The following is a 21,553-nucleotide window of genomic DNA, read 5'->3' on the forward strand; positions in this document are numbered from 1 at the left end:
GATGTTCACTTTGTTTCGGTGATGAGCTGGAGATATATCCTATTTTACATCCCTGAGACAGCCCGCATCCCTCTCTCCAGATGTGGCTCAATCTTTTTTCTGATTTTCTCTACCTTTTCTCTTGCTACGCAAATAAGGAGGAACAGATTATTACTGAAGTGAATCAGAATAAAGCATAATTCCAATTACTCTTAACCCCCCCCCCAGAATAATGACTACTCCAGTAGTGCAGAAACCATTAAATGCCTTACTTTAAAAGAAATAAAGAAAACATTTAGCACAGCTGTTTGATCTTGTTCTCTCCAGCTCAACTTTGTTTTTTCCACTGTTTATTTGTGATAAGACTTAGGATAAAATCCTGTTCCCACTGACTGAGAAGGTCTGGAATTCAGTTTTTGTTTAAGTGCAAAACAGATGGGTGACATTTTATCAGCATGACAAACATTTCAAATGTTAGGTTTTGGTTTTTTTTAACAATACAGCTCAGATCAAGGGCTTGGAAAAATACTATGGGAAAGGGGAAGAGAAAGCAAAACTTTATTGATATAAACTCTTCCACCTAAAAATATGTATCATATTCTGAACAAAAGATTTCAATCATGTGAACCATGGGTGCAAAGTCTTTAAAAAAATTAAATGCATTAAGTATGGACACAGCAAAAACCCCAAACCTTTTGCTTATAAACTCTATGTATAAGCCCATGTCAAGAACTAAACAGTATGATTTTCTGTAAATGTATGAATGGAATGTGATCATCATATTTTAAGTAATTCTAACATGTTCCTTCTTACAGAAGGAAAAGTAATGTATGACAAAGGCAGATCATATTTTGAGTCAAACAGACCGGAATTTTTGCAACACTAAAATGAAAAAGTGTACGTATTTTTAATGTGCACTTAAGTGAGACAAAAATGTAACTGAGACAGATGCAGCTATTTTTATCATTTTAGCTGGCTTTTTCAGAGCTATTTAAAAAATGTATGCTATTGTTAATAGAAAAATATAAACATTACATATCATGAATTTATTTTTGCCTCATTCACTTAGGAAAAGTTGCCATCTCTTTTGCTAGTTCCCAGAACAACCAGGCAATTTATTAGGGTTAAAACATCCATTGCTTTTAAACAACAGATCAGTACAGAGGTATATGTCTTGTCAGAGGTTTATACATCCTTATGAAAACTACAGCAACGCCAGCATTTACTTTTTATTCAGGAGAGAAAAAAGTAGCTGCCTTCATGCTGAGCTATTCCATTTCTTTTTCTTCTTTTGCAGTGGAGCTTCCAATTTTTGCTTCTCTGGAGTAATTTTTCTCTTTCTTTTTGCTGTTTTATCATTTTTATCAGCCCAACACACCTTGTTTTTCTTGACTATTGATGATTTTTCATCTTCATTTGCTGAAAAAAGCAAGAAATTATTCATATTAATATTTGTCCCATCTTCATAGTCTAAGGTGGCACAGAGATCTTTTTGTATCTCATTTTAAAAAACAGGTTATAAATTATTTTTATTTACAGTAAATGTGCCATTTATGCTAGTTTTGCCTGTGATATGAAAATATCTAAAGATCAAGTACGTAAATACATTACAATAGGAAAACAATGGCAAAAAAAAAAACACCTGAGCCAGCCTTCCTATGTTTGCCCAACTACAATGGCCTCGGAGCTAATTTTGTTTATGGGAAAACAAGACACGCAGTTCTATCAAACTGTTTATTCTTTTCTTAACTGCCTCAAAAGCTTCACAGTGGCTTCCTCTGTATGTTATTCCAGTAAAGAGAAACAAAACTTTCCTGTAATAAAAGTGAAAATAGGCTTATATCCTCCAGCATACATGCAGGCTTGAGACATGATCATATTGGTAAGGATATATGTATCACTTGTCAGCGTCATACCCAAATTCTTCAAGATACCAAAACTTTTTCCAATGCATTTAGTATATTATATTTCACAGTCACATTATCAACCAAAAATACACACAGTTCTGTTACCCTGAGATGTTGTTGCAGCTTTAGAAGAGTTTTGTTTAATTTCTGAAGCTCGGTCAAGCCATACTGCAAGACATGTCAGCCTAGCTTTGGTATTGACTTCACACAGTAAAGATGGCACATCTTGAATCTGAAGAGAATACAGAAAAAGATTAATTAAACATTATTTTATTTCTGTTTAAATTTACTGAAGTAGCTGAGGTGAGAAAGTATCTTATCGCCCACCTTCGACTTCATTTCTGGTGCCCAAAAATGTTTACAACTAGAGGCTGTTAATAGTCACAGCCCTGTTCCTAATACCCTTCCTCAGTGATGGCTTTACAAAAATCTCCCAGTGGCTTTAAGAACGTGTCTTGATAAGCAGGATCAGTGGGCTTCAGGCACATGGGGTTTAATGTTTAACATGAGGAATAACTAGATCAGTCATAGAGCCACACAAAAAAAGCTGTTAATGGCTTCAGAAGTTTCTCCAGAGCAGTAGGTATTTTCTGGTACAGCTAAAATAATTTGAATTAAGTTAATGTATCAGATTCCTTTTCTCCCTCACAAAGACAAGGCTGCCGATAAAAGTAAACTCTTCAGAGTGTGTTTCAAATTGCTTAACTGCAATTGTATAATTTGAAAATACAGGAAATAAAAGTACCCAGTGCATTACTGTGTTTGAATTTTTCAAAAGGACAACTTCTTCCCCTTGCATGAACAACCACACCACCCCCCCCCCCAAACCATAGAGTTTCTGTTTTTAAGAGTAGCAACAGTCATAAACAGTACAAAAATTCACAGCAATCAGAACATACATAACTGATTAGACAGTCGTAAGTCTGGGCAGGTGGGTCTGAAGGGAAGCATGACTTTACATACAGAGGAGATGAGATCTCCATAGTATCATCAGATTTTATTGTTTCTTTAATAAAAATTACAAAGATATAAAAATACGTAAGTGCAAAAAAATACATGCATAGACAATACAGACAGTACTGAACATGGGGGAAGATCAAGACATCCAGATTTCAAGTAAAATTTCCTTGGTGATTTTAAATCAATCTTTCTAACAGATCTGTCTGCAATTTTGGTTGTCTGGTATTTTTCCAGAAACATAACAAGCAGTTTAATAAACCAACCTTATTAAGATCCACACTCCACATTTTAATGTAACCATCACTGGATGCAGTAACAATAACATGTTGTCCTTCTTTTTCAAAACTATAGAGATCTTTTATTCTGTGAAGAAAATGTAATACTTTGTTAATTTATAGCATGGCATCTCACTTCAGAACAGTAAGCTGACAGAAATTAAAGATGAATAGGCAACAGTCTAAAAACCAGTTTGAACAGAAAACCCACAAATGACAGGCAGGAACTTGGAACGATAATCTGTTCTGTGTGCTGTCATTTACAGTACGAACACTTGCCTTTGCTAGGCTTGTTACGATTCAATTCAAAACACTTTAATACTTTTAATCACACACTATTCACCACATCAATGACATTTTAGCTAATACTTTTGTGTTTTGATGAATTAAAAGCAGCATTTGGACAAGGGTTTGGTATTCAACAACAGAGGATATGTGATTACCCTCCTATTGTCTGGACTGCATACAACTCATTAAGCATTAAAGAGTCAGATTCTGTAAAGACTAATCAAACATTCTTCAGATGGTCTTGCAGGAAAATAGCAGCACCCAGGTTCAGAAATGCATAGACCACACACACAGAGGTGTGTACCTCTGTTTTCACACCCCCACCCATAAATGTAGAACTGTAATACTTCTAATTCTATACCCTGTTTTTGTAACTGTGCATGGGTAGCATGCTAAAAGTGAACAAGTCTTAGCACATAAATAAATTCACTTTCTATACTAAAACAAAACCAAAATCGGTACAATATACTGAACATTACAAGCCATTGAACTTTACTGAGTACTCAGCATTGCCATAAATATTTAAATAGTAAACAAATACAGAATACCTGTTTTCATGAGCTTTAAACTCACACAGGCATTTTTGAGAGTCACAGCTGTAGAACCTTACGATTTCATCATCTCCAGCTATGGCAAAGATAGAATCCTTGGAACGGGAAAAAAAGAAATGCAAGTGTGATTAATTTCATGTGTTTCAAACCAGTTAATTTCCCAGCATCTTTCTGTTTCGTACTTACTGTAATAAATCTGAGTGAAGAAATTCTCTTCTCTGTTGTGATAGTGCCAGTGATTGAAGCTGTGTCAAGTTTGTAGATATCCACTTTATTTGTTATCACGGTCACATACCTCTCTCCATCAGGGGACCATTTAATTATGTGGGCATCTGTACACATTGATACATTTGTATACACATGTACACAGATTTTTTGCACTCTATATTGCATGAGAATCTAAAAGTAAGAATCTTTAGAAGCTGCTAGACACTGTTTTCTACCTAAACCTGAGAAAAAATGCAGGAAAAAATCAAATAACCTAGAATAAACAAGTAAAACTATGCTCTTAAACATTTATTTCTGATTATCAGTAGTGTATAAAGAAAAACAAAACACATTTATTTAAATGTCCTGACATGAAATTGCAAGGAAAAAACAATTACTTTAGTGTCACTATGTTTTCCTTTCAGTAAATTATTGACATAAGCTTACATATGCTTGCCTGCATGTGTAAAGAAGACATTGTGAAAGTTGTTTGCAATTAACTGACTTACTGATGAATTCAGTCTACTTTACACAAAAAGTAAAACTACCTAATTTTACTTTTTTAGTGGATTTAGACTGATAAACTCACTTTGCTTCAGGTTTTTGATAAAGGCTGATCGTCCTTCTACAAGATTCCAAGTTCTGAAAGACAACAATAGATAATGTGCATTCTGGTTATAAACAGCAGAGTGAAACTGAAATCCTGTCTGCTGACATGAGGCATCCAAAGGAAGCTTTTAAGCATCTCTGTGCATTTCACTGCTGCCTTAATCCAAGAGAAAATGATGACTTCACATATCACTGGCACACTGTAAGGTCAAACTTGTGATATTTATTTTATAAAGCACCGTTTGCAATGCAGAGCCCAAAAGAAGCCGAATAACAATTTGTGCTGTTAAAACAGCATTTTATGTATTTAAAACACATATACACAGCAACACATATGCACTCTGAGTGAAAAATTGCGTTTCTCACACTAAACAGAACCAGACAGCTTTCAGAAGTTTAAACAAATCGCGTTCCAAAAGGCAAATGAATTTATACACCTACAAGTGACTACAAAAAGTCAGAGCACATCAAGAAGCTAGGAACAGGATTATTTTTAAGACTTTAAAACATTGCTGGCACCTAGAACTTACGAAGACAAACCAATGGATCTTTGAACCGTTTGATGTCCAAGTATGTTTTATCAGTGTTGTAGAGTCTAGTCTCAACATGGAATTGTGGCTTATAACAACTTACTAAGAGTTACTGGATTATGATTCTCAGCATTCCTTCACCAGTTTCAACTCACCTTAATGTTTTATCTGTTCCTACTGATAAAGCTAATTTCCCAGAAGGATGAATAGAAAGAGATGTCACGTGCCCCCTGATAAAAAACCAAACCAACGTATTAGCCACATATATTATTTACAAGGAAAATAAACATGAAAATGTATGTGAATATACAGTTTTAAGAAACTCACTTATGTGCTTTAATAGATTTCAGGCATTCCCACCTCTTCGTGTTCCAGATACAAATTAGTCCATCTTCAGCCCCACTCAGTAGATGCGCAGTACTGTAGAACTCCAAACAAGTTACTGTGCCTAGAAACAAACCATGTTCAGTCTAGCTCCAGGTACTTCTTGGTTATCAGGAGAAAAAGGATAATCAAGGTTGAGCTACAAATGACCCGAACACGTTTATATGGACGGCCATCAACTGATGTATCACACAGCTGTAATTCAGGAGGCACATAAAGTGGAAAAGATGGTTGTTGGGAGTAGGGATTGTTTAGATAAACTGTCCTGGTAGAATAAAAACGGCTTACAAGCCATTTGTGGGCCATAACTTCTTAAATAGTTAGAACTAAAAATAATTGGAAGAAGCAGCTATATTTATGGGCTAATACCCAAAGTGATTTTTGGATTTTTACGCTGAAAAGCTTACCTTGCTTGTATCATCAGACCATCATGGCTCCAACGCCATCACTATTAAAGACTTATTTAAAAAAAAAAATTCAATTTTCGTCTTCTAGTAAGGGCCAGTTTTTCAGCTATAAGTTTCTACCATTAATGCTTTTTACAAAGAAAAACTCCCTTACCATTGTGCTGCAGGAGTGCCCCATGTTCTATCTTCTTTTTCATGTCATAGATTTGGATTGTTTCATCTCTGCTCCCAGTGACCACATATCTGTTACTCACTGCTACTGCTGACAATGAGGCAGAGTGGGCATGATGTGTAAAATCAGGGACAATTGTCCAGGACTGTAAATGAAATACAAAATTAACAGCTCTTTCTGAAGCTTGTCATGGTGAGCTTCAACTTCATCATCCTGTAATTGTGAGTTGTTTTTTTTTTTTTAAAAAAAAGTAAAACCTGAAAAAGCATATGTGTAAAATGCAAAGAAAGGAACTATATACTTAGGTATAATGGGATCTTATTGAGTTAATGTGCTGTTGGGAGATTAGTCCAAACGATTTAACTGTGCAAACCACCTCTTGTAATCAGTGCTGGGCTTAGATGAAGCTGTATGGGAAAAAGTATCTGCACAGAGAAAATTCTCATGGATAAGCAAGGCGGGTTCTCCCTTTTTCCACCATTGCAGGCTGCAGACACGCCTTCCACCTGGCACTGGCCCCCTCCCCCTCCCCCCCCCCCCCCCCCCCCCCCGAGACAATGTGGCATCCATCCCCCGCGCAGCTGGCTGTTCTGTGCTCGGCCCTGAAAGGCTGAGAGCAACGAGCTCGCACCGCAACCCCCCCCGCCCCCCCCATCGCTCCCCGCAGTTCGAAGGATCCACAGCTCCCGGGAGCCCTTCCCGCCCTCCCAGGCCGGAAAGCGAGGTGTCCGTGGACCGCTCCCAGCCCCCGCGCTAGGCGGCTGAGGGGCCGAGCCTCAGGCTGCGGGAGGCTGCCCCGCCCCCGTGGCGCTTTAAAAGCCCACACGGCGCCCGGCCGCACGGCCGCGGAGGGACGAGTCGGTGAGTAGTGGGGCAGCTCTCCTCGGGGGGGGGGGGGGGCGGTCGGCGGGTGGCCGTGAGGGCGCAGCTAATGGCCGCCGCGTTCTCTCCCTCCCTTTACCCTCCCCCGTTACCTCGGCGGGCCGGGCGGCGAACCCGAGGAGGACCTGCTCGTAGCAGCCCGCTACCAGCTCCATCCACGCACCGCGCCACCGCAGGGCCCTGCTGCTTTCAGCCGCCGTCCGTCCTCCGCGCCGCCTGCGCCCGCGCCGGAGCACGCCGCGCCGGGCTGGGCCCGCGGCTGGCGGCCGGTAGCGCTGCCTCAGGGGAGAGTCTGCGGCCTCCAGCCGCCAGCGAGGGAGAAGCGCCGCGGAGGGTGCGGCGAGGGCGCGGGTTCCGCGGGTCAGGCTCTGCGCGGGGCAGCCCGGGAGGGGGGTCCTCGCGGGGCGGAAGCGGGGCTGGCGGTGCTGCTTATGGCGACGCGGAGGATGAGAGACGTTAGTGCCGGGATCGGGGCGGCGGGGGGAGAAAGGGGGATCGCGGCGACCGGGGCCGGGGTGTGGGGGCCGCTAGTGGGGAAGAGCGCGAGTGTGAACGATCTACTGCGCAACGGGAGGGAGGGCGGCCCCCACCCCTCCCTTCCCCTCCCCCGGGCCCTCAGAGCAGCCGCTTCACGGGCCTGCGCGTGCGGGGAGGCCCGGTGGCCGTTGGGCCGAAGCGCCCCCGCGCCCGGTGACACCCCCCCCCCCCCTCCCCCCTCCGCCGCGGCCTCCGTCAGGGCCCCGCGAACTTTTTTATTAGTATTTTATTTGGTCGGGTTGTCGTTGTGATCGCGGAGCACAATGAAGGGGAAGCGCGGCCTGGGGGCGGCGCGGGCGCTGCGGAGGGCCGCGGCCGGGCGGGGCGCACTTGGTGCCAGGAGCCGCGGCTCTTCCCGTCGTGCCCGAGTGGTTTATAGAAATGCGTCACGGTGCGGCGCGGCCGAGGCCTGGGTTCGTCGGGTGGCTCGGCTGGGGTCACCGCACCGGGCCGAGGTGCCTTGGGAGGTTCCCGCCGCCCCGAGCCGGCTCCTCGTGTGAGCGAAATGAATGCGGGGGGGGAGGAGGCGGGTTGTCCTCCGGGCTCGGACGAGCAGGGTTCGCGCAGGCGGTTTTGTTCGTAAATGGCTTCACGCGCTTCTTTGCCGGCACAAACATAATGAGAAGAACGTGGGATAAATGGGCTGGGAAAACGCACGTGTAATGCAGTTAAGGAGGTGTTTGAGTTGTGGAGGTTAAAGCTACCATGGTACTCAAATGGTGAGCTAGCTGTGACTGTAGTTACAGTGAAGGCAAACGTGAAAAATACGGTGTTAATATATGCTGCTTTAATTGTTTTTTAAATATTTTGTTTTCTAGTGAAAAGATCAAGAGGCAACGGTCAAGATTGGACAGGGAAAGAGTACAAAAGCGCTATCTTGCATAAAAGCGATAACTGTGATTGAGAAATAATTGCATCACTTGCCTTCTAATAGTCTTTTGCAACAAAACTGCTTTGAGCGTCTTCTGTTAAAGCCACGCCAATAAAGAGCGGTAAGTTTTTTAAAAAAGTATTGTGCAGCTGTGAATTGAAGAATTAGTGTTTCAGTGTTTACAGCATGGAGGAGTTCATGGTTCTTTATTAAAAAGTAATGCTTAGAGAAACATCACTGGGTGGATAGCTTTATTAATAATAACCTTTAACAGGAAGAAGTTGCTGCTGATTATACTTTGTAATGAGCACAGTTAGATTTAGTAAGAGGGCCTGTGCTAACCTTGCTTGTATGTGCTTGTATTTAAGAGCTTGTTTGTGCTTGATTACTTTCTTGGCTTCAGAATGGGCATGGGGATGAAGTTATTCTGAATAACAGTGTGCATGGATGTTCTAGTTATGGTATATGGCTATCCTGTCAGGTTAGCCTAGTGTATTTTCAGAAGTAGTTCTCTGAACTGTTCCCCTGTGTGGGCAAGCCTTTAAGGCATTACAAGCACTCTGTATTTATTGTATTGTGTGAATGGGGATTTGGCCAGCTGGTAACATTACTTAAATTCTCACATGGAAATGGGAATTAAAACTTCAGTAGTCAAGCATCTGGATAGAAGGAGTAACACTGGATGTAAAAAGTCAGCAGTGGTCAATGAATAGCTGGAAGTAGGTGCAAAATGTTTTGCAAATGAAACTTTCTGTGGTGATTTGTATTGATTGGATGACTAGGGGGAAAAAAGCTTAAAGGATATCGGAATCAACAGAGAGGTACATAACTCTTCAGGAACGTGTATCCACTGTTTTAGTGATACAGTAAAAGGTCATTTGTTGTTGCGAGCTCACTGGTAGTGAGTGAAATGTGTATATGGAAGAGGCAAAAGAGAGAAGATGTACTTAAGAAGAGGTGCAGAGAAAGATCATATTAACCTGTACTGTGCCTTCAACCCTGTTTTGTTTCTTCTCTTGTTCTTTAGCACATAGGAAGTACCACTGCTGGTTTTCAGCTGTATAATTTGTGCTAGAAATTTGCCCTTAATTTGGCTGAATGGAGGGGAAAAAAACCTGGGGGGCTGTACAAAACATATTGAAGCCTGTATCTTTATTGCCTTGTTTTTAACTTTTAGAAAATGGATCTTCTGAATTATTGTATTACTATATGTAGGTATTTCAAAGATAAGGATTTAAAAGATCTGTAATTTTTTAATGCTTTGGACAGTGGGGAAACTTTGTGGACTATTACAATTTAAGAAAGTGAAGGTGACTTGTAATCATAGTCTCATTGGCCATTTTGTCTCCCTTGCTTTAGCAGTGACAAGTCTGAATTTAAATTTCTAAGTTCTGAATTAGTAACATTAAAAACATAAGGCAGGGTGAACATCTTTGGAAGTAATTTGTCTCAAGGTTAAGGTTCTTTATCTTCTCGGTCCTCCCCCACATGTTTTCAGCAGAAGGAGTGCAACATACTGAACCTGTGCAGCCGTGTGCGTCAAGAAAAGCAGAAGAGAGTTTGAACCATGGCAAGCCAGGTAAGATCATTTGGTCAGAAATTCAGGCTTGCAGTGCCTAAATGGATTCCAGAACCATACTTGGAATTCCTAGTAAATGTAAAGCTGAAATAGCTAGCTTGCTCTGAGTTGGGTGATATTTTAGTACTACGATTTCTTCTGGTAATGTGGTAATTGGTGGCTGTCCTCTGGACACTTAATCATACCAACTGAAGCAGGTTGGGGGTATAACATTGAGCTTTGCAGTTTGGATTGTTTGAGCGTGAGTTCTTCTGAAGGACCTTGCACGTAACACTCTCTATGTAAGATACATGTAGAGGTGTTCTAGAGGAAGAACATTAAAGCCTGCGTAAGTAAAAAATGCTGCGGAGCACCATTCTTATTTTGCGAAGTTCTTGTTCTTCAGAATCTTAAGCGAGGGAGGCAACCTGTGTTAATGCAGCTGTTGTTTCCCTCCTCTTTTGTGTAGTTGCCCCACTTCGTTTTTGAACTGTGGGGTTTGGGGTTTTGGTTTTTCTTTTTTATTTTTTTTCCAAGAGGCACGTTTTATGCCTCTTTCTTCCTGGCCTTGCGTCTGGGTTTGAGTTTTCCCTCAGCCAAGCTAGTGCCTGTTCCTGGTCTGCTTTCTCCTTACATTCCATTTATCGGCCTCCTGTTGTTGTTCCTGGCCTGGGAGAGTGACTCACAGCTGGGTAGTGAGGAGAGGCATCTCACTTAAGAAGAATTCCTAGGTGAAGGGAGGTAGGGACAGCTGAGACCCCTTCTAAGTGACAGTGATGACTTCCTGCCTCTTCATCACTCAGACTGTGCTGCTGCAGGGTTTTTTGAGTCCTGGAGCTCAAGTGGAGCACAGTCCAGTCCTGAAGCTAGTTAACATTTAGGATTGGCCAACATCGAAGGGCTATCTGCTTTTTCCCTAATTCCAAGAGGAAGCTGTCAATCCTTTAGCCAGCTTGACAAGTCAGGGGAATATGGCTGTTCATACAATCCTTTGGCTCTGTTATTTTTGCCAGGCGTTTTCCCCAGAGGCTGCTTTCCCTCATGGGAGGCGGAGGGAGAAATGGGACCCCAGGCTTCTTTCAAGGGCAAGGTGAATATGGGGAAATCACCTGTGGTGATGGGGAGTGGGAGGGAGGAATGTAAATGAGGCTAAATACTATAAAGGTGATTTTTTTTCTCCCAACAGGACTTAATGGCGAAAAAAAGAGAATGTCTCCAGGCCTACAGCTGGTGGAGGACACCACAGAAGAAGCGGAAGAAAAAGAACAAAATAAAACCAGGAAGAATAGAGTTTGTCCCTAGTAGTACTTCAGCCAGGTAAAGCCCTTTTGAAAAGAGAAGCTCTAACCCCTTATCCATTTAAATTGATAGTGACCTGTGAATGCCATCACTTAGTTTTAAAATCCTGAAATGGCGCATCTGGCGCCATTGCTTCTGGAAGTGTAGTGCAGGTAGAATAATGAAGGTCTCTTGTAGTTTGCCTCTCCCATAATCACAGAGAAGTAGTGGCAAAATAGTCGTAGCTCTTTTAAACCATGGCTCTAACTTGAGTTAATAGTTTTTCTGTGTATTTTGTGCCTCCTTCCTCCCCATTCAGGCAATAACTATTTATTTTCAAAACCAATGTCTGAAAGTGTTTTTTTTATTCAATGGGTCTTTGTTGAAATGCTTTTTTTTGCGGAAGTGGTAGAATGGACCCAGAGAAATTGAGAACTTTATGCTGGAGTGATGGCATTGCAGGTCTGTACGTTACGCAGCAGAGTTGCAGTTCATACTCCTTTCAGATTTTTGGCTACTTATTTATGCAGTGATAACTACCTGCTTGTTTGTTAGGTACTTTAATACTGCAGTCGGCTACCTTAGTCTCAAACTTGACAATTGTTCTTTTTCATCTTTCTAAAGACCGGATTATTCAATATTTGTTGGGGAGCTTACTCCAGAAGTGGATGATTTCCAGCTCTATGACTATTTCCTAAAGAGGTACCCGTCGTGTATTGACTGCAAAATAGCAACAGACCTGCTGGGATATTCCAGGTAATGCCTGTGAAAATTTGTAATGCTGTCAATACATTTGCTTCTATAATATATAAGAAACTGTCAGAACTGTTTCTGTATTCTCTTCAGAGGCAGGAAGAGAGATTAGTTGGTAGCATTACTTTTTTTAACAATGCATATCCTTGTGTTTTGAAAAGTTCTGGTTAGTTTAAGCAGTTAGTGACAAGCTTCAATTCTTTTAGCCATGTGCATATCTGCATGAAAAACTCAGATGGTGGGAGAAGGGAGAGCTGCGCACTGAAGTGTGTGCTGCTGTGCTTATGTACAGCAGCGTGTCCACTTACTTTGTCTTCAGTACTGCAGATGACTAATTCCCTTTTTACATGTGGGAGAAGAACGTAAGGCCTGGCAAATCTTAGGGGTTGGGAGAGTGAACCTATTAACATTGGTGAACAAAGGCTAGCAGAGCTTACACTGACCAGGCAGTGAGTCAAGTAGGGGTGAGTGTTTGCTGTTTAGACAATGGTGGCTGTAACAGACTAATTTGAGAAACTTAAGACAAAGCAAGTATAAAAAGAATGTTAGTGCTGTACAGTGCTAGGAGTGGGTTAATACTGACTGATAAATTAACTGCTGTAAATGCAGAAATAAGGAATCTGATTACTTACACAAATAGCAATTAATGATTGTTTTGGGGGTTTTCAGCAAGTCGCATCCTAATTCTATCAAACAAAAAGATTTTTTGCTTCTGGCCCAAGTTTTTAATTTGGTGAAAGCCTCTTCTGTGCACGTGACATGCCAGAGAGGTTGCTTAGGTAACAGGAGTTGTAGTAGCTACTATCTTCTGGTTTTGTAGAAGACAGAAAAATTGAATTAATTAGCTTTGTAACTGTTATGCATACTAGAATTTGTTTTCTCCCTTTTGAAAATTGTAGAGGGTATGCCTTTGTCAGATTTGGTGAGCAAGGTGATCAGATGAGGGCACTGCAAGACTGCCAGAATGCACCAGGTCTGGGGGGAAAACGAATCCGGCTGAGCATAGGAATTTCAAAAAGGTAACAAATGAGTTGTGCATTGATAACAGTAATTCTAAATAATCAGATTGTTGTAGCTCTGCCTTTGTAAAGTTTGTGGCCCTTGCTATAATGGCTGTACCTGTGATGCAGTCTACAAACCCAAAAATACAGAAGCATTATGTTTTGGCTCCCTGGACTCATCAATGTCTTTGATTGCTGGGGGAATCTAAATCTTAAGTCTAGTCAGATTTTGTAACTTGGGCTTAGCTGCTGTTGTAACCAGCCTTAATTCTTACAGTAGCGAAGCTGAATGCGTTCAGAAATATTTTCCAGGTTTGGGCCTGGAGAGGGTAGAAGGGACAGCAAGTGGGTTTGTATGCTAGGGAGCTTTTCTTCTAGACCTTTGCCTCTAGGCAGGGTAGCATGTTGCTAGTTTTACAGTGGGCTGGCAGAGGAAGGAAGTATTAAGTGGAGAAATACAGAATGTAGCGGGGAAAGAAGCTAAAGGAGATACTGCTGGGACAGTTGTAGAATATTCTTTGCTTTTCAAGTGGGGGAACAGGGAATCTAAAGTCTATCGATTTTTTGAGAGGGTTTTTACTCTGCCAGCACCGTTCTCAGTTATTTAAGGCAATTCAAGTCTCTGAACAGTTGAAGAATTGATACTAAATTTGATAAACTTGGATCCAGGATACAGACAAGAATAGAACTTTATCTAAAACAATTTCAGTATATTCATGAGATTCGCTTGTGTTCTATTAAATAGTAAAAATAACTGCTTTTATTTATCTTTATCCTGGGTAATTCTGCAAGCGTTGCCTCTTGTCTTTAGAATGGAAATGCTCTTGCCCGAGAGAGCACTGTCCAGAATTGCTCTGACTAAATTATTTTGAAAACAAGAAGAGGTCACAAAGAAATGCATTTCCTCACTTCTGCTATCCAGCAGAATGTCAGCAGTATTTTCAGGTTTTTCTTTCCTACAGAGGTGTATGTAGGGGAGAAATTGGAAGCAGAAGACTTTGAGACACTATGTAGTCATTTGTTTACTACAGTAGCAAGACAATAGAATACCTATTTGTTAGAATGTATGTGTAGCTTTACAGTAACAAAGCACATGTAGGTATTAAAATAATCTATATCTGTCTGAATGGCTGAGTACTGTGCTCTCCTAGCATTAAAATACCCAGCCATCAGAGTACTTTGTCACTAAGTCATTTACAGTGGAAATTTCTGAGCTGCTTCAATTTGTATTCTTAACAAAAAGCCTAGATCTGGCTTCTCTGTAATGAAGTGGAGATGCAGAAAAACTGGACTCTGCAAACACAAGAGCTCTGCCTGTATGTAATTGGTGAAGAAATGTGTAAGCATGGAGGAGGTTTTTTTGAATATGCTCCTGGGTTATCTGAATGTATTTTATGCAGTGTACCTCTAGTTTTGTACCTATTTTAGTACAGACAGCACTTGCGTGTTGATTCTTGTCCTTAGTGTGAAGTTGTCCCTGAGAAAAATCTACTTGGGAGAGGTAAAGGAGAGAAAACTAATCAGCTGGCCCTTTGGTTTTAAGAACCAATGAGTTTTGTTGTTTTCCTGCTGCTTTCTTTGGCTTTGTGCTGGATAATGGCAGTGCTGACTTGACCTGACAGCTTATACTTCAGCAACTGTTCATGGACTAAAAATTGAGCAGGTGGAGGTAGACATGTCAAATGGCAGGCAGATAATTTGACTTCACCCCTTTGTTTCTGGGAATAGTAAGATTTAGTATTGACTAGATGAAAGATAAAGGGCTGATAAAGACTGAATGCATCTTTAGAGCAGCTGTGCTTGATAAAGGTCTCTTAACAAATTAGTTTTATTAGAAGCTTGCTTTACACAGATACTAAAAATACTAAAAATAATACAGATAAGTGTCATGGCTCAAGTTAATCCATGAATATAATTACTTTTGATATTGGTGAAGGTGAGAACATTTGCTTCTGTATAAACAGATTTTGTGCTGTGACTTAAACTGTTGCTTAGGCAATTATTCGGAAAAGCTTCCTTTAAACTTTGAAATGTGTAAGCTGGCAGTTGTTTAACTTCAGAACTAAGTTTACAGTTTATTGTTCTCTAACTGTGTATAACTTTTCATGTTTCAGACTGAAAGCAGAATTCCAGCGGTACCAGTCATACAACTATAATGATTATTACCAAGATTATCAGAACTACTACTCACAGTGGGGTTATGATCCTTATGCTGAATACAACTACAGCTCCTATGCTCCCTATGATAGCATGCAAGCTGTTGGAGACTGCTCTTTAGGAGATGCTGTTATGGCTCCAGCTGTTTTTGAGGTAAAGATATTACACATTTGCTTTAAAGAAAAAAAAATTCACAACTAATAAGTTGCATCAGTGGTGTAAGTCAGAACAAAAAAGTCCTAAAACTGAAATCACACTTTCTGCTTAATGTGGGGTTTAGAATAGCAGTTTTCCTTCAGAGATATCTTTGATTTAAGTGCTTAAGTAGTGCCTCTGTAGAATTAGAGATTTATACACCATTATTTGTTATGTATCCCAAATAACAGTTCTGACAGCCTAATTGTGTAGGCCTCCTCTCTTCCTATTTTTCTGATGTACTTTGCTTAAAGCAAATTAAAGAATTACTGTACGATGGTCTTACCTTAGATCAGCCGATTTATCAATTACAACTTCCAGAAGTCCCTTCCAACCTGAACTATACAATGGTTTTCTTTAAAAACAAAGAAACCCGGAAACAACATTCTACCCCTCCCAAAAAACAAACATACAAAAACCAAAACCAACAAACCACCCCCAAACAAACAGAACCCCTGAACAGCTCCCCCCACCAAGCCCTCACCAACAAACACCACCTTCCTGCCCTGCCTGTTCTTGTAGTTGTGGGAGGGAATGTTTTTGGAGTACGAATTTTTTTTTGGATTTGTGATGCTTTCCAAAATGGATCATGATTACACTTAATGAGATTTTTCTTATTTTTTAAGGAAACTTCAGCTATGACTGAAATCAATGATGACCTAATAACTGAAGGTAATAATGATTTTGTGGCTAAATTCAAGTTGCAGTGATACTTGTGCCCTTTAACAGTACAAGCCAATGACTATTGGATGAAGAATGTCTTGGAAATTCAGCTGATGTAGGGGTATCCTCTGTGGGTTGTGAGATTGAGGTGAGATTTTAGAGCTGATCGTATACACCATGTCAGGTGAAATGGGACACAATCAACAAGGCTTCACAGTAGGTTTCATGTAACTTTGCCTTCATTCTCTTTCCAAAATGGTCTAACACAGAATTTGTCAAATCTTTGTATTGATTCTCCTAAGCATATTCTATGCTAAACTCATTAATAGGCAAAAGCTCTGTTTCCCAAACCCTGAGGTAGAAGCTTAATGTTGTGGGCCCTGAAAGGAGGGTTCAACTTGCACTTACAGATTTGGTACAGTACTTAATGGTTTGGCCTGGAAGGTTTGCAGACGGTTCCTTGCATGGAGATACCTTGTATTAGTGTTCAGAAACTTTATCCTGCTGAACACATACTGTAGTAGAAATTAAATTAATTTTGGGAGAGTTTCATGGTTAATTATCCTTAAATCTGTTCTCTATTGGCGTTTCTGGATAGTCCTAGTATTCTAATACACAAATTCCAAAAGAAGCTGGACTTGTCAGGTTTGTTAAAGTGCTAGGTGGATAAACACCTTACTACATTTACTATTAAATCTATTAAATTACTAAATTTAGCTAAAACATGCTTTTAGGCATTTACATAAGGTTTTTGTGTGCATGCCTCCCAAGATCCAACACTTGTACTTACCAGGCTTTTATTTTCAGATCCACAGCTCTACTTGGATGTTGATGAAATGAACAGACAATTTATGGAGACAAGCGAAGAACTCTATGATTCCCTCATGAATTGTCACTGGCAACCTCTGGATACGGTCACTTCTGACATCCCCCCTGCTATTTAAGTGTCTTATATAGCATGACCGTTATGACCAAGGTGCTAAAATTACATTTCTTCTACATTACTCTAGATCATAAGTTTTAAAGCACAATGATAGGTTGGATTTTTTTTGCTATGCTTTTGACAGTTTCTGTAATCTTTTTTTTTGTTCATCACTCTACTTGGAGCATCTTGAAATCATGTAAATATTCTAGAAATGTAAAGAGTTCAATGGGGTCTAAAGATAAACTTGCCTGTGTAAATAAAATTTTGTTTCTGCAAACCTGCCAGCAAGGGATTTTACTTACATATGTGAAGCACATTCTCTTCTGGCTTGTGGAATTTAGCTGGAGGCAGTAGGGGTATTTCACGTGGCTTTGGTCTGGGCATCAGGATGCTAGCAAAAACTAGCCCTAACACATTTCCAGGTTACCTGGGCAACTTGTGCAAGCTCTTCACATGCTTGCTTAGATAATGTGTGTATTTGGGAGACACTCCCAGGGTTTGTGATGGGAACGCTTTGGCCCACTTCTCCTGCAGGCTGCTGGTGCTAACTGTACTACTGTTGATCTGCTAGGTCAGAATTCCTTTGTCAGTACAGTATTTTAAACATCTGGAAGGGCAGACTTTGCCATAGCTGCAAACATTCCAAAGACTTGAGATGATCCCTACTGACAATTTTATTCCTGCCCTTCTTATTGTTAGTTTACACTTTACAGGAATGAAACTAGTGTAACACAATACATATTTTTAAACCTAAAAATCCTTGGAGAAAATAAATTTCTGGTTTGAAGGAGGCAAAATAACTTATGTGGAATAAACTATCCTAGTAACAACTCTTCAACTAGGTTGCACCTGATCTTCAGCATCTCTGTAATTTGTTCAGCCTTCCTGTTCAGGTGTTTTGTAGTGATGAGGTTATAAAATTTTAGTAGGATGATAGTTTTCACTGTTCAAGTCAAAGGAGATGAGGGGAGATAGCAATGAGGAAAGTTCTGCTCTAAGGCAGCAGCTTCTGAGTGGCTGCTTCTAAACTGGTCTCTTGTTGGAGGGTATGAAGTACTTTCCAGTCAGAGGGGCTACTTAAGCCCCTCTGCATGCCAAAGTATGTACTACTTAATGTGCATAGTGATAAAATAAGTTAGGCTGGGACCAGAAGAATATTCTTGCAAGAAAAAAGGTAGCAGAGATTATCATAGCTAATAGCCATGGAATCTACTAAAGCTAGTCGAGACACTTTGGTGCTACAGTGTGTGCTTTGGGGGCAATCTAAACCATAATTGCTATGATGGCAGATAGGGGTGAAGCTATCTGACTTTTTTCATGACTTAATGTAATTAAAGTGCTGGTTACAACCTATATCCTGTTCTTCAATTTAAAGCAAATGCTGTATTGCAGAGTGGTGACTCGGTGCTGGCAGGTCATTTCTAGCTGCTGACCAGAATTGTCTCATTTTCTCTTCACAGTTTAATTTCAGCTAGGCATATTTTTAAAGTCCAGCCCATGAAATGCAGGTACTCTAAAACAAGAGGCTTTTGGAGTACTACAGGAAGTTCATTCTTCCTGGATTTTGTGCAGATGTAAGTGCAGGAAGAGACAGAAAGCAAAAAAACCTTACCTAGGCGAGTGCAGTAGCATCACAGTTTTAGCAACCATTGCCCTGCTTTGGGGAGAGCTAGTTGCAAGGTAGCTGGGAACTTGGATTTCTTGGGTGAACACTTCCCTTGCGTGAACTGGTGACTCTTTGGAGGGTGATGGTAGGGAGATTATCAATGAGAATGTGACAGGAAGTGGAATAAATGAAGCAAAGAGAATCTGGGTGGTAAAGGATGGTGCTTTGTGTGCGTGTGTAGAATTGTTTCAGGGGACTGCAGTAGGGAGGAAGCTCAAAATAGTCCCTTTGAATTTGGATGGGAGTGTTAAAGCTTCAAAACTGTACAGCATTTGATGCCACTTCAGTTGCAGGGTGTAGCTGTGGTGCTTGAGCTTTGTAGTGAAACTGATCTAAGCAAAGGATTTTGTATCTAGTGAGCAGCAAGGCAGCTTCCGGGCCTGTGCCTGGGTTACGTCCTGCTGTGAAGTGGCTTGCGTAGCATCACCTAGGTCTGTGCTGAAGTTGCAGCAAGTAGTTCGTGGAAACCTTTTATTGCATTACCAGTTAGAAGAGTGATGCTAAGGATGGGAGTTGGCTCACCAGAAATGCTGTGGGGTATCTGTGCTGATCTTTGTGAACTATGTAATGAGGGGCCCGCATAGCTCTGCGATTTCACTTAGTCTGATGCTGTATCACCACAGTACCTAAACCTCAGAAAAGTCACAGTCTGTAGCCACCCCATTGATGCAGTTTTTACCTGTTAACAAGGTGTCTATGCTGTGTGTTAGAGACAGTTTTCAGACAGGCATGTGGCCCTGTTCTGGGCTGCAGGGTATCCGTAGAGTGACAACGCCGGTTGTGCAATGCGGTGAGAGTTGTTTGGGCCATTGGTTCTCCACACCTGAGAAACATTGGGGCTGTATTTTCTTCCAGTCAACTTACAGGAAAAATAAGGAGGAAGAGAGTCTGTTGTTTGCAGCCTGTGTGATACTGTTCCAAAATGGCTCTCTGACCTCTTTTTTTTTCTGTCTCCTGAGCCTTGCTAGGCTATTCCCCTTCCCAGTTAGGAGTGCATACATGGGATCAACGTGGCGGGTGCAGTGCACGTTCCTTACTGAATGCGAAATTGCCTCCTATATTGGGGTGCTAGCCATGAACCCCAAACACAGGAAATAGTGAGTGCATCAGAACTGTTAGGATGCATTGCTGAGAATTTGCTGAGTAAACACATGACTGTTGTACAGCTACCGGCCTGCGCTACCTAGTGTGCGTAGAGACCTGCATGCCTCCTGCAGGCGCCTGTCATCAGTTCTGTAAAGGTCCAATTGCAGTGGGACTGTCTGGGGGAAAAAAAAAAGGTTTTGGAAGCAACTTTTCCAATGCCATGCTATTTCACTTTTTCCAGTTGTTTTGTCCCTGTTTTACCCAGCTGAAGTGTGTTGGGTTTTTTAAAGCTTGATCAAGGGATTTTTTGCAAGAATAGTATTGGTTTTTTTAAACTCATTGCACCTAGCTGTGATAGTGCCTTTACTCAAAACCCGCTAATTTCTTCAAAAAGAGTAGTGTTTTTGTTTTCTGTCATTCTCTGAACAGAAAGGCTTTAGTACAATGGTTTGAGGGGCTACTAATCCTGCAGTCAGTGAACAGGGAAAAAAACGGGCCAAAAAGGGTAAAGGGTACTTGAAAGGGTACAAAAAGGTTAAATGGTACTGAAGCCATGAATGTTTCTTTTTGCAGGGATGCTCTTGGACCAACAGCTTCTTTCTAGCGCTACCTCAAAGTAACTTGCAGATATAACTCACAGGGAAGATTGATCAAATGGTGATGATCCCTATCATTCTGCTGGATAGAAATATATATATGTTTGCCTTTTGTTTTGTCTCATTTTGAATAACATCTATTTAACTTCAGTGACTTACGTCAATAGACGTTGTTTGACTACATTGACAAGTATTTCTGAGTCATGAGTATCATTAAAGGCATGTCACCATATGGAAATTGTTCTAAATAAGTAAAATGGAAGTAAAATAAGTAAATAAAGCAGCACTTGAATTTACAGAGCAAACATAGTGTAGCTGCCTTTGACACATGTGTGGAAGAGAAAATTGTGTTTACAGGTTACCTTAATATCCTTAGTGCCATCAGAAAGAGGGAGTCTTGTTTGAATTTGACCAAGTCTGACGTGTCCAGTGCACTCCTAGTCCATTCCCCACGCAGGTACCATTTTAAAAGTCCGTGTTATTCCTGGTGTATGTCTGTACCAGAGGGCACAATTTGTATCCCTTTGTAAATCTCGCTCTTCCCATGATGGAAATAACATCTTCATACCCTTCCTTCCCCTCTCCCAATTTGAAGTTTAGCATGGTAATTCTTTCCTGGACAAAAAGAGCTACACATCCAGGCCAAAATACTGTTTTTCTTTTATTTTATTGATTATATTGATGAAGATCTTTTTTTGGCAAGCCTGTGGTAGAAATAGAGCCTCATCTCAAAATGGGTCTGCAGATGTACCACACCAGCAGGTTACGTGAGAGGAGGTTGTTCTGGCCAGTGACTTCTAAATGCACGTGGTCTGTGTCCTGGAAGGGATGATCTGTCACTGCAAGTCATCCCACTGGATGCAAAACTGTGTGTAGGGTGGGAGGGGACGAGACCGTGGAGTTTCTGAGGAGGAGTACCTGGAAAGTAACTCTGCTCAGCTGGGGTGGCAGAAATGGTTCTCTCCTTTGAATGACTCGGATCGGGACTAAGAAGCTGAGGAGGAGCAAGTCTCGTAGGGAAGCTGGGAAGATACTGACAAGGTTAAAAAAAGCCAGTATGAAACACAGACTGGGCAGTGCAAAACTCCCCATAACAAACACTCTGAAAAGCTGTTC

General features: G+C 41.1%; 2 protein-coding genes across 9 annotated transcripts; one reads left to right on the forward strand and one right to left on the reverse strand.

Annotated features, from left to right (window-relative positions):
• Positions 1 to 2: 2 nt before the first annotated feature.
• Positions 3 to 7,320, reverse strand: PAK1IP1 (PAK1 interacting protein 1). 3 transcript variants are annotated; one of them, XM_086469497.1, is made up of 11 exons: positions 7,244 to 7,320; positions 6,252 to 6,414; positions 5,634 to 5,754; positions 5,462 to 5,536; positions 4,757 to 4,809; positions 4,147 to 4,292; positions 3,958 to 4,055; positions 3,110 to 3,209; positions 1,992 to 2,118; positions 1,206 to 1,398; positions 3 to 124 (listed from the first exon to the last, which is right to left on the reverse strand). In XM_086469497.1, exons 1-10 carry the CDS (start codon positions 7,304 to 7,306, stop codon positions 1,238 to 1,240), a joined length of 1,107 nt encoding a protein of 368 aa, XP_086325623.1. In that variant the 5' UTR covers positions 7,307 to 7,320; the 3' UTR covers positions 3 to 124; positions 1,206 to 1,237. The 3 variants fall into 3 exon arrangements, with proteins under 3 accessions (XP_086325623.1, XP_086325624.1, XP_086325622.1); XM_086469498.1 differs by lacking the exon at positions 3 to 124 and having other exon boundaries at positions 287 to 1,398; positions 5,667 to 5,754; XM_086469496.1 differs by lacking the exon at positions 3 to 124 and having other exon boundaries at positions 287 to 1,398.
• LOC104346283 (tRNA selenocysteine 1-associated protein 1) lies at positions 7,082 to 20,742 on the forward strand. Of its 6 annotated transcripts, none has more exons than XM_086469500.1 (9): positions 7,082 to 7,130; positions 8,507 to 8,680; positions 10,058 to 10,138; positions 11,304 to 11,434; positions 12,020 to 12,151; positions 13,048 to 13,167; positions 15,264 to 15,459; positions 16,128 to 16,173; positions 16,972 to 20,742. In XM_086469500.1, the coding sequence occupies exons 3-9, from the start codon at positions 10,127 to 10,129 to the stop codon at positions 17,106 to 17,108; spliced, it is 774 nt and encodes a 257-aa protein (XP_086325626.1). In that variant the 5' UTR covers positions 7,082 to 7,130; positions 8,507 to 8,680; positions 10,058 to 10,126; the 3' UTR covers positions 17,109 to 20,742. The 6 variants fall into 6 exon arrangements, with proteins under 6 accessions (XP_086325626.1, XP_086325628.1, XP_086325627.1 ...); XM_086469502.1 differs by having other exon boundaries at positions 10,061 to 10,138; XM_086469501.1 differs by lacking the exon at positions 7,082 to 7,130 and adding an exon at positions 7,571 to 7,606.
• Positions 20,743 to 21,553: the final 811 nt, after the last annotated feature.

This window comes from Leptosomus discolor, chromosome 8 (assembly GCF_034619465.1).
Source record: "Leptosomus discolor isolate bLepDis1 chromosome 8, bLepDis1.hap2, whole genome shotgun sequence".
Lineage (NCBI taxonomy): Eukaryota > Metazoa > Chordata > Aves > Leptosomiformes > Leptosomidae > Leptosomus > Leptosomus discolor.

Bases quoted from the DNA above. Each gene is read 5' to 3' on its own strand.
- PAK1IP1 (XM_086469497.1), bottom strand. From the start codon at position 7,306: ATGGAGCTGGTAGCGGGCTGCTACGAGCAGGTCCTCCTCGGGTTCGCC. The intron at 5,537-5,633 runs GTGAGTTTCTTA...GTTTTTTATCAG, and splicing joins AAATCTATTAAAGCACATAA to GGGGCACGTGACATCTCTTT. The intron at 3,210-3,957 runs GTATTCTGTATT...TTTTCTTCACAG, and splicing joins TTTAAAGCTCATGAAAACAG to AATAAAAGATCTCTATAGTT.
- LOC104346283 (XM_086469503.1), top strand. From the start codon at position 11,178: ATGGGACCCCAGGCTTCTTTCAAGGGCAAG. The intron at 11,208-11,303 runs GTGAATATGGGG...TTCTCCCAACAG, and splicing joins AGGCTTCTTTCAAGGGCAAG to GACTTAATGGCGAAAAAAAG. The intron at 16,174-16,971 runs GTAATAATGATT...TTTTATTTTCAG, and splicing joins TGATGACCTAATAACTGAAG to ATCCACAGCTCTACTTGGAT.